The 11,517-nt window shown below is 66.3% G+C and overlaps 2 protein-coding genes across 2 annotated transcripts; one reads left to right on the top strand and one right to left on the bottom strand.

Annotated features, from left to right (window-relative positions):
• Positions 1-631: 631 nt before the first annotated feature.
• Positions 632-2,905, bottom strand: CFD (complement factor D). The gene is made up of 5 exons (XM_083880080.1): positions 2,731-2,905; positions 2,389-2,542; positions 2,000-2,144; positions 1,354-1,611; positions 632-1,119 (listed from the first exon to the last, which is right to left on the bottom strand). The coding sequence occupies exons 1-5, from the start codon at positions 2,795-2,797 to the stop codon at positions 946-948; spliced, it is 798 nt and encodes a 265-aa protein (XP_083736206.1). The 5' UTR covers positions 2,798-2,905; the 3' UTR covers positions 632-945.
• Positions 2,906-5,802: 2,897 nt separating this feature from the next.
• PLPPR3 (phospholipid phosphatase related 3) lies at positions 5,803-9,304 on the top strand (the record flags this gene model as incomplete). The annotated part of the gene is made up of 7 exons (XM_083879811.1): positions 5,803-5,877; positions 6,031-6,216; positions 6,356-6,485; positions 6,688-6,883; positions 6,959-7,016; positions 7,229-7,402; positions 7,656-9,304. 7 exons carry the CDS (start codon positions 5,803-5,805, stop codon positions 8,916-8,918), a joined length of 2,082 nt encoding a protein of 693 aa, XP_083735937.1. The 3' UTR covers positions 8,919-9,304.
• Between the last annotated feature and the right edge of the window lie 2,213 nt (positions 9,305-11,517).

The raw sequence follows: 11,517 nt of genomic DNA, 5'->3' as shown, positions 1-11,517 counted from the left end.
GGCCCTCTGTGAGCTCCTTATAGAACAGGTTTGGGGTTATTTAATGTTTTATTGGTAACAGGGAACAGCAGCACAGCAGGGGAATGGAGACACATTTGTGTCCCCCTTAGCTCCCTGCTGGCCACGGAGCTCCTGGGATGGGACTGGAAGGGTCTGGCAGTGCCCTGGGCTGTGCAGCTGCCCTGCTCCCATCTCTTGTGCCTTGGCCCTGCTCCCTCCAAAGATAGGGCAGTGGGAGAGCAGGGGTCTGGGGGTGACCACTGTTGTGGTGGGAAGATGGGGGCTCTGCTCTGCCCTGCCCTCAGCTCCTGGGACAAGAGGGTCCCAGTTAGAATCCTGCTGGGTTCCAGCACAGATCCCACTGTGGGAGCCAGAGCTGCCACTGCCCTAACAGCAACAAGCAGATTCTGCTTTCCCAAGTGTTGGGAATGACCCTGCAGGAGGTGCCAGTTCTTGGTCACATTGTGGGCACACTGCAGGATGTGTCCCCTGCTCCCACCTGAGGCCACACCATCCCCAATGGCTCCACCTCAGCATCTCCCACCCCATGTCCAGCTCCTCCTGGGCAGGGGCTCCTTGTGCAGACCCCCCCAGCTCCCTCCTTCCCCCCACTCCTCCAGCCCAACAGCTCTGCAGGAATCATCATCACTTTATTGCAGCGGTCGCGGGCAGCATTCTGGGCACCTTCAGCAAAGCCTGTTGAGGGCTGTGACCCCCAGTTCTCCCCCACCTGGGCCCTGTGCATTGTCAGTGGGGGGCCAGGGACCCCCTTCCTTGGTTCCTCGCCAGTCCCCTGGCCCAGCCTTCCTCCTGGCTTGTGGGGACGCTCTGGCAGCGGGGTGGGCAGCAGTGGGAGCCCATGGCAGGCAGTGGGGCAGCACTGTGGGTGCTCTGGCCGTGCTGGCAGCAGCAAGCCGTGGCATGGAGCAGGTCCCTGCAGAGCCCTCAGCGAGTGTCCCCCTCCCCATCCGCAGAGGCCATGACACTGTCGATCCAGGCCGCGTAGGGGGCGATGCGGGTGTAGATGGCCGGCTTCTTGTAGTTGCCACAGACACGGGAGCCGGCCGTGACCACCCCCTCGGCCACCCCGCCACAGACCAGGGGGCCACCGGAGTCTCCCTGCAGGACAGACCTCATCAGTATGGCCAAGGGTTTGCTAGGACACCCCAGCCCATCTCCCACCCCTCATTCCTGCCTCCAGGCTCCTGTGAGCTGCTCTGCAGCGGCCAGCACAGGGGCCACTCACCCTGGAGGTGTTGTTCCCTCCTGCTTTGCAGCCCCTCACCTCTCCAAGACTCTGGGCATTGTGCCCTTTGGCCCCCTCCCAGCCCTCCGGGGGTCTGTGTGGGGTACCTTGCAGGTGTCCTTCCTGCGGGAGTCAGTGCACATCATGTTGCGGGTGATGGTGCCGTCGTGCCGGGTGCGGTGGTTGCAGACGTCGCGGCTGATCACCGGCCGCTCCACCTGGTGCAGCTTGTCGGGCCTGGTGCCGCTGTGGTCGATGGTGCCCCATCCCGCCACCTCGCACACCGTGTCGGCCGCCACGTCCCTGTCCTCCCGCTGGAAGGGCAGCACCCGCACGTCCGCGTTCAGCTCCGCCTTCTCCTCCAGCTGCCACAAAGCCAGAGGGGACCCCGGTCACAGGGGCGGCTGTGCCCAGGAGCCAGCAGGGCACAGTGAGCCCAGCCCTGATGCTGGGACCACCCTGGCCTCAGCTGCACTCAGGGCTTTGCCTCCTCATTGGAGCCCCAGGATGCAGCCAGAGACCAGAGCTGGAGCTATGAGGAAGGTGGAGGCATTTGGACACAGCTCAAAGGTCTTTGGTGGGGGAAGCAGGGATGGTCCCATGGGACAGGGAGGGATGGACAGGGGAACCAGGCCCAGCCTGGCCATGAGGATTTCCTCCGGCCAGTCAGTGACCCTGCAAATCCCCCCAAGGGACAGGGGATTTACAGGCTGTGCCCGGTGGGGAGGAGGGTCCCATCAGCCGCCAGCCCACCTGGAGGAGGAGAAGGTCATCCTTGTTGTTGTGGATGTTGCTGCCAGGGTGGGGGAACTGGGCGCGCACTTGGTAGAGGCGTTTGTGGGGCTCCGGTTCTGTCAGAGAGTGAGCACCCAGCAGCACCTGGAAGAGTTTCCCATCCCTGGAAGAGAGTCAGAGTGTGGGACAAACAGCTGGGGATGTCACTGCACCCAGCCATGGAAATGGGGTGCTGTGGGGGGGCAGAGCCCGTGAGGGAGCCCCGAGATGTCCTGCAGCCCCTGCCCAGTCCTTGCTGCAGACGGGACCTGAGTCCCACGCTCTGAGCCGAGCTCGAGGCTGTGGAGTGGGATTTGGCCTGAGCCCAGCAGCCCCCCAGCCATGCACTGAGCCCCAGACACACTCACGTCTCCTCGGTGCAGTGGGCAGCGCTCAGCACCCACTGCTCAGCGATGAGGAAGCCCCCACAGATGTGCTGCCCGTCCAGCTGCAGCGAGGCCATGTACGGCTTCAGGTGGGGCCTGGCCACGGAGCCCCTCAGGATCCGTCCCCGGGGCTGCCCTGCAGGAAAGAGGCCGGGTCAGCTGAGGGGCACGGGCACTGTCACTCCCGTGGTCTCTTCCCAGGATCCCTGGACCCCTCCTCATGGGCTGCACCAGCACCTGGCTGCAGGTGGAGGCAGGAATTGGGGAGCTGGGCAGACACCCCTGTGCTGTGTCACTGCCCTGGGGTGAGGGGGGTGCACTCACCATCCACTGGGGCCCAGAGCAGCAGCAGCAGAGCGAGGACAAGGATGGGAGCAGGACTCGGTCCCATGGCTGCAGAGCCCGGTGATGCCTCTGCCCGGCTGGGGGGTGTTTGGGGGTGTTTGGGGTGCACAGGGGCTGGGGGGGAGCGGGGACTGCGGGGTGGACGCTGCTCACCCGGGGCTGGGACTGGGACTCGTTTTTATGTCCAGTTTGGGGCTGGGGGGGGCCAGGAAAGGGGGAAGGGGGGGCGGGGGGAGCGGGGGGGTTTCCGCAGCGTGGGCTGAATGTTTTGAAATATTCAGCTTATAAAAGGGGTCAAGAGTTCCCAGCACAAACAGCGCGGGAGGAGGAAACAGCCCGGCCCAGCTGCCGGCCCTGGCACTCGCCGCCGGGGATTTCGGCGCCGGGGTTTTTAATGCCGAAAAAGTTCAGGCTCTTGGCAAAAGAAGGCTCCGGCAAATTCTATCCCCGCCCCACCAGGAGCAGGAGCCCGGCCCGGGCTGGGGGGCCGGTCCCTGGCGGGTGCTGGGTGCCGGCTCGGTGGGTGCCCAGGGACACAAACCATCCCATCACCCCTGGCCCGGGGGGTTCCTGCAGGGCCGGGGGGCGGTGATGGGAGGGGTGATGGCAGCGGCAGGGGCGGTGTCCGGGATGCCGGAGGGGGCGGCAGCCTCGCTCCCCTCTGCCTTTCTCCCCGGTGCCGCTAAGCGGAGCCACCGCCTCGGCTCCCGCCCGGTCCCGGCGCGTTCCCGAGCCCCGGAGCCGCCGCCCGGATCCCCCTCCCGGGCTCGTTCCCGGAGCCTCTCCCGCGCCTCGAGATCTCGCTGCCCTCGCCCCTTGCGGGGATGGTCACTGGGCCACAGCTGGGTCCGGACAGCGCAGGGCTCGGGGGACACCCCGCAAGGGGCTGGAGCCCACCCTCCCTCTCCTTTTCCTGCTCCACCAGCTTTTACAGCTCCGAGCTGCCGCATTCCCTTTGTCCGGCTGTGCAGACGCCCCATTGCCCCGACCTCTGACCCTCCGACCACCCCAAGGCAATGGACTCGTGGTCAGCGGGTGGCCGGACACATCCCCGAGGGGGGAGACGCGTCCTGGAGGTCCCTGGGGACTCGGGTGTCCCCCTGCAGCGGTGGCTTCCCCTCCCTGCTGTCCCCAAGTGCAGGGGGCACAGGGTGGGCAGGGGCGTTGCGGGAGGCGGCCGAGTCCGGCTCAAACCAGGGATTTTCCGCAGGGAGAGCGGCTTAATTGCAGCTTCCAGGGATTCGGGATTTAGATGTTAAATACGCCGGGAGATTTTTGCCCACTTAGGGCCAAAAATGGAACAAGGGCAGCATGTGGAGCCCGGGCTGCTCAGACCCCGGACAGGACCGTGAGAGGGCGGGCAGCTGGGGGGAACAAGTGAGTGTGGGGTGCAGGGAGTGGGGCACAGGGTGGGATATTGGGGAGGGCACAGCCAGATCCTCTGCAGAGGGAGGGCACGGTCAGATGGGGCTGAGGTGCTGCTGCCTCTGCCAGGTGGTGCTGGGAGCCTCCAGAAGGTAAAGGGAGCTGCAGTCACCTCCCCAGGCCCGAATTTGGGAGACTCAAGGCTCCTGCTGAGGGTGACCCCGGCACTGTCCCTGGGGCTGCTCGTGATTGTGGGTGCAGGGCTCCCCCTGATCCTCCCCTAAGCCCTCAGTGCCACGGGCAGGGCAGGTTCCCCCCGGCCCCAGAGCCCAGGCGGGGCTGGCAGAGCTCTGGGGCGGTGAGTTTGGGGGTGCTGCACCCCCGTGATGTGGGACCCCCTCTTGGGCACCCCTCAGGTCCCCGCGGGCCCAGGGCAAGGGAGGGGGCTCTGCAGGGCAGGAGGGGTCTAGGAGCAGGGGGCATCCTCCCCCCCGCAGCACGGGGGGACAAGGATGATCGGGGGGCTGGTGGTGGAGGCAGCCCGGGTTGGGGGCGGCCCCGGGACCCCCCGGGACCCCTCCCCGGTGCCTGGGCACGGTCCGGGGTGCGGAGCCGTGCGGAGAGAGGTCGGTCCCACGGCTGTCCCCGGCCCCGCCCGGCTCTTTGTCTCGCCTCGTCCTCCCCCGACCTCCCGCACCTCCCCCGACCCCCCCAGACCCCCATCCCTGGAGCGGCGGGGGCTCGATGGGGGCTCGGCGGGGGCTCGGCGCCCCGGGAGGGGCCGTGGGGCGGAGCGGGGGGCGGCGGGCGAGGGAGGAGGAGAAGGAGGAGGAGGAGGAGGCGGCGGGGGCGGAGGAAGCCGCCGCTCCCCGCGCACCGCCGAGGCAGGAGCATCCCGGATTCCGGGGACATCCCCCCCTCGCCGCCGCTACCGCCGCCCCCCGCCCCGCAGCGCCCCGGGGCCGCCGCTGAGGTGAGTGGGGGGCACAGACCGGCACAAAGGGCCGCTCCTCCCTCCCCCGACACCCCCTCCCATCCCTCGGCCCAGACCCCCGCCCGCGGCTGCGGCACGGTCCCTGCGAAGGGGAGGTTCCCCGCTGCGCCCCCCGCCCCCCCGGTTATACCCCCGGTTAATCCCCCGTTATTTGCCCCCCTTCCATTGCCCCTCGTCCCTCCATCCCCGTTATCCTCCCCCCCTCATTTCGCAGCACGGGCTCGGTGCAATCTCGTGGGGCTGGGCCGGGGGAGCTCGGGGAACCCCATCCCCGGGCCGGCTCTGCGGGCGGCACACCCCCTCTGCACGCCCTCCGCAGCAGCCGCGCCGCCTGTCGCGGTAGTGATCGCCTGTCGCGATAGACGAGCCTCCGCCCCACCTGTTGTCACAGGCTGGGCACCCCTCGGGGCGCTGGGGGTCACCCCGGGGGCGCTGGCACCCCCAGCTCTGGCTGTGTCTCTCGGTGAGCAGGGGCAATGGTGTGACCTGGGGGTGACCGGGAGTGACATGGGGTGTCCCTACCCCTGCAGGGCCGGGTGGTGGCTCGGGGGTGCTTGTCCCTCTCCAGGGTCAGGGACTGGAGGGGTGACCAGGGGTGACAGTGGCTACCCATCCCCCTGCCATGTGGTGACACTTGTGCCCCCACAGGGTGGAGGCACAGCCCGGTGGGACCCCTGAGCCTGCCCAGGACCATGATCCCCCCTAAGGAGAAAGCCCGTGTCCCCAAGGACAGCATGACTCTCCTGCCCTGCTTCTACTTCGTGGAGGTGGGTGTGGGGTGGGTGGGCTCGGGTGGGGGCTGTGCAGGGGGCTCTGTCCCAGGCCCTGGCACGGCAGGTCGGGTTCTGTGTCCCGTTCTGGTGGGGCTGTGCGGTGCCATCACTCCGGGGGTGCGTTGGTCCCCACTCTCTCCCCCACAGCTGCCCATCGTGGCCTCCTCTGTCGTCACACTCTATTTCCTGGAGCTGACAGACCTCTTCAAGCCGGCCAAGGTGGGCTTCCAGTGCCACGACCGGGCGCTGTCCATGCCCTACGTGGAGACCAACGAGGAGCTCATCCCGCTGCTGATGCTGCTCAGCCTGGCCTTTGCTGCCCCCGCTGCCTCGGTGCGTCCGGGCTTGTCCCGCTGTGGGGGTCGGGACAGAGCCAGGGATTGGGGTCCTGGTGGTGTCCAGCACCCATCAGGTGGCTCTGCCAACAACCCAGCCTCCCCCAGTCCCACCTGAGCCAGCGGTTCCTCCCCAGATCATGGTCGGGGAGGGCATGGTGTACTGCCTGCAGTCCCGGCTGAAGGGCCGCGCCGGTGCCGAGGGCAGCATCAACGCCGGTGGCTGCAACTTCAACTCCTTCCTGCGCCGCACCGTCAGGTTTGTGGGTACGTTGTGCCACAGCCTGAACAGGACCTGGGGGCTGGAGGGGAAGTGGGGCCACCCTGGCTGTGATAGCTGGAGCATGACCCTACCCATACTCTGGACCCTGCACTGGACTCATTCCAGTGGGTGCCCCAGGGCTGGGTGAGTCCTGGCTGCCCCACATGGGATGGGGGTTACCCACTGTTCCATTCCTGCCACCCCCAGGTGTCCACGTGTTCGGGCTCTGTGCCACAGCCCTGGTGACAGACGTCATCCAGCTGGCCACAGGCTACCACGCTCCCTTCTTTCTGACTGTCTGCAAGCCCAACTACACCCTTCTGGGCACCCCCTGCGACGCCAACCCCTACATCACCCAGGACATCTGCTCAGGCACCGACAAGCACGCCATCCTCTCTGCCAGGTATGTGCCAAGAGAGCTCTGTGCCACACTGCCAGCCCTCCTGCTCCATCCCAACCCTGTCCCTTCTCCCTGCAGGAAGACCTTCCCATCCCAGCATGCGACACTCTCAGCTTTCGCTGCTGTCTATGTGTCGGTGAGTTCCCAGCACTGCCTGGCACACGCAGGCTTGGGGCAGCACAAGTCCCATGCCATGGGCAGCTGTGTCCCTCTCCTGTGGGCACAGACAAGCTCTGCCCAATATTCCTGTGCCTGTGGTGGGTGTGTGTGCAGGCACCTGCAGTCCCACATGCACCCAACAGCTCTATGCATGGCCGGGCCATGACTAACAGCCTGTTCCTTCCCCAGATGTATTTCAACTCCATCATCTCGGACAGCACCAAACTCCTCAAGCCCATCCTGGTCTTTGCCTTTGCCATTGCTGCTGGCATCTGTGGCCTGACCCAGATCACCCAGTACCGCAGCCACCCTGCTGATGTCTACGTGGGCTTCCTGATCGGCTCTGGCATTGCCGCCTACCTAGTGGGTGCTGGTCCTGCCCTTGGCCCAGGGAGGGGGCTGGGGGGGCTGGTGGGGCCCTTTGACTCCACACTCTCCAGAGCAGCTGTGGCTACACCATCCCTGGAAGTGTTCAAGGCCAGGCTGGACAGGGCTTGGAGCAACCCAGTCTAGTGGAAGTTGTCCCTGCCTGTGGCAGGGATATCGGACTAGATGACCTTTAAAAGTCCTTTCCAACACAAAGCATTCTAGGATTCTCTGCTTCCCCTTTCCACAGGCTTTCCATGCTGTTGGCAACTTCCGTGCCCCAACGGAGCGGGTCCCGGCACAAGCACCAGCCAAGGACGCACTGCGGGCACTGACACAGCGGGGCCACGATTCTGTCTACCACCAGAACAAGTCGGTGAGCACCGACGAGCTGAACCCACAGGCACGGCTGGAGGAGGCGGCACGGCCGGTGCCGCGGGAGAAGAACTCTCTGGGCAGCCTGAAGCGGGCCAGTGTGGACGTGGACCTGCTGGCCCCCCGCAGCCCTATGGGCAAGGAGAACATGGTGACCTTCAGCAACACCCTGCCCCGCGTCAACACGCCCTCCATGGATGACCCCGCGCGGCGCCACATGACCATCCACGTCCCCGTGGACGCCTCCCGCTCTAAGCAGCTCATCACGGAGTGGAAGCAGAAGTCGCTGGAGGGCCGGAGCATGACCCTGGCAGAGGAGGCGGCGCAGGGCCGGGGTGTGGGGGAACCCGGTGAGGAGGTGCCCCCCTCCCTGTACCCCACGGTGCAGGCACGCACGGCCGAGCGGGCGGCCATGGGGCCCCGTGTGCTCATCCAGCCCCGGCCGGGAGCCTCGCAGCTGGTGCACATCCCCGAGGAGAGCCAGGCAGGCGCTGGGGCCACGGCCAGCAGCGGGGCAGCCGTGCGGGCCAAGTGGGTCATGGTGGCAGAGAAGGGAGGAGCGCAGCGGGTGGCCAACCCCCCGCGCCTGATGCAGGTCATCGCCATGTCCAAGCAGCAGAGCCTTGTCTCTGTCACCCCCAAGCACTCGGAGACGTCCTCGTCCTCCACCAGCTCTGACTCCTCTCAGTACCGCTCGCCCTCGGAGCGGGACAGCTCCAGCATCATCACCATCGACGCTCACGCCCCTCACCACCCTGTTGTCCACCTCTCAGCTGGCAATGGGCCCTGGGAGTGGAAGTCGGGGCCGAAGGGGCCAGAGGGGCCAGACACCTACGAGCTGGGTGAGGTGGGGAAGGATTTCCACGGCTTCCGCCCAGCCAAGAGCGCCGGTGTCTCCCCTGGCTCCTCTGTCAGCGACATGGAGCAGGATGAGCCACGCTACGGCAGCCTGGCCGCCATCCCGGGGGCAGTGGGGGGTGGTGGGGAGCGGGTGGAGGCCCCCCCTGAGGGGCTGCTGGCCACAGCCAGCCGTGACTCCACGCTGCGGAGGAAGCCGGCCGAGCGGGACGGGGCGGCGGACAGCGAGGTGGACCTGTACTACAAGAAGATGCAGGCAGGCCGCAGGTTTAAGGACTGACCCCCGGTGCCTTGTCAGGGCCCCACGCCCCTGCCCTGATTTGGGGGGGCTCTGTGATTCCAGGGCTCTGTGGGGGATGGCAGGACAGGGTTGGCTTTGCTCTCGAGCAGCACGGCCACGCTGGTCCTGAACCAGCTGAGACATCTGTGGGACCCCCAGCATGGGACCCTGCTCCTGCTCAGGCAGCTGGCGGGGTCTGCCTCCACACGGGCTGTGTGGCTGGGCAGCTCCAAGCACTTTTGACTTTCTTTTTCTCTCTAACACTGGTGCTGACATTTCCGAGGGGTTATTTTATTCCGGCTCTGGAAGTGGATGGCTGTAGGGGAGTGGGGAGGGACAAGTGGTGCTGAAGGGCTTTGGGGGGGGACTAGATTAAGGGGTTTAACAAGGGGAAGAGGCTGCTGTGGGGCAGCAAGCCCTGGCTCATGTGGGGTTTGTGGGTGTTGGGGGTCCTGTGACACCCCCCCATCCTGCACCACCAGTCTGTGGGTGAGCCTGGTGGTGGACACACTGAGAGGGGGGGTCTGCCCAGCGCTGTGGCTCTGGGCGTGCTGAGGCTGTAAATACTGCAGGGACTGGAGGACAGGGGGGTGTTGGGGTGGGGGTGCAGTGGGGGCTGAGCTCTGCCCCAGGAGGAGCAGCCCTGGGCTGCAGCCAAGGTTTAGGGGGAGCAGGGAGGGGGTCTCCAGGCTGCGAATATGTCGGGCAACAGCTGGAGCTGCTGTGGTTTGAAAAGCAAATAAACGAGTGGATGTTCCCTGGCTGGGTTCCTTTGGCAGGGTGGGGGGCAGCAGGGTCCCACGGCTGGGGGGGTAATAGGATCAGGGCTCTGTGGGAGTTCCCAGCTCCAGGGAGCAGTGACTGGGGCAGCCACATCCCCCCACCCCTACAGGACACTGTGCCGATGGCACCAAACTGCCACTGCCAATTGGATTAACAGTGGATATCCCAAAGCCTTTGCCTTGCAAACATATGGATTATCCACATAACCCTGACTCGGTGCTGGAAAAGCCACCCGGGATTAGCGGGAGGATTGTGGCAGCAGCTCGCGGTGTTGGGGGTAGTGGGGGGCCCTGGGGGGTGGGAGACGAGGGGTCCAATGCCAACCAGCCCGAGGGCCGTGGGGCTGCTCCATCCAGCCGTGGAGAGGTGACCCGGGGAGGTGACCCGGAGCCGCTGGCGAAGGTCACCGGGATCGCCGCCGCGCTCGGGCGGTCCTTGCTGGGGGTCGGGGCGATATGAGGGCTCTCCCAGCCCACCAGCCTCACGTCGCCCCCGCCCTCACGGCTCATTGCGGTGCCGATGGCGTCACACGCCGCTTCCCGCCGCCTCTGACCCAGCGGTTTCCATGGCAACTGACAGCCCCGCATCGCTCTCGCAGGCTCGGGCATCCCCCAGCCCCGCACCCGCTCCCGCAGCCCCGGACTTGGGAACCCGGGGGGTCGGGAGGGAGCACCCTCATCCTCATCCTCATCCTCATCCTCCCCCCGGCCCCGCGCAGGGCTGCCAGCCCCCAGCTCAGCTCCGGTGTGGACTTTGCCTCGACACCACACGTGTCCGGTGTCCCCGCCTTTTCTGCTGGGGACACTCTGCCAGGAGCCCCCGGCACGTCCCCGTGTCTCCCCGGTGAGCCCCAGGGGCAGGGCCCGGCTTTGTGACACACAAAGGGCTCAGCCTCGATCCCGGCCCCGCCCCGGGGCTCGCGTTGCGATTTGGGGTTCCTGCTTTGGAGTTCCCGCTGGCAGCTCATTCCCTTTCTGCACCCAGCGGTGTTTGAGGGCGTGCGGAAGGCCAGGCTTTAGGGTGCTCACTCCGCAGGCAGCGTCTTCCCCCGGCTCTGGGCAGGGGCTGGAAGTGCCCTTTTGTGCGGAGCCCCCACTTTCCCCATGTCAGCGTTAAAGGCAGCTTCGGGCAGTTCTCTCCGCGCCCGGACACGACGCCCGGTCAGAGGCGGCCCGGGGTGCTGGAGGCAGCCCCCGACACGGGCTCTGCTGTGTCTGGGGCACGGCCCGTCCCGGGGCCAGGCTGGGAAGGGTGGGATGGGAGAGCAGAGCCGGGGCAGGACCAGACCCCCGCGAAGCCACCCCGGTCGGATCTTTCACCCGCGCCAGGAGCCGATGGTGTCCGAGGGGCCAGGGAAGGGCACAGGGATGCCCGCCATGGATGCAAAGCCTGGGCTGGGCACCAGAGAACTCAGAACTAAACTCGAAGCGATGCTCCTGCTCACTCCTGAGGGGCAGCCACGCAACCCCCTCGGCCCAGCGTTCACAGGCACGGGCAGAGACAGCTGTTATAAATCCCATTAGCCTTTCAAGGAACAACAGTGGTCCCTTTCAGCATCCCCGCCTCCGGCAGGACCCCCTCGGTAACCCTGGAGCCGGAGGGCTGTGCAAACGCCTGTGGAATAATGCTGGAGCCTAATGCCAGCTCAGCCCACAGGGACGGGGCCAGCACAGCCACCAGAGCAGCTCAAGGTGGGGATTGTCTCCACACACTCGTGGACAGGAGTTTGAGCAGAACTGAACATACAGGTAAGAACTAGACCCCTAAAGAAGCACGAAGCTGCTCCTCAGGCAGCTCATGGAGATGGGAATTGCAT

Source organism: Zosterops lateralis (genome assembly GCF_965231275.1).
Source record: "Zosterops lateralis genome assembly, chromosome: 29".
Taxonomy (NCBI): domain Eukaryota; kingdom Metazoa; phylum Chordata; class Aves; order Passeriformes; family Zosteropidae; genus Zosterops; species Zosterops lateralis.
Note: the sequence above shows the minus strand (reverse complement) of the source record. Positions and strands in the feature narration are given on the sequence as shown.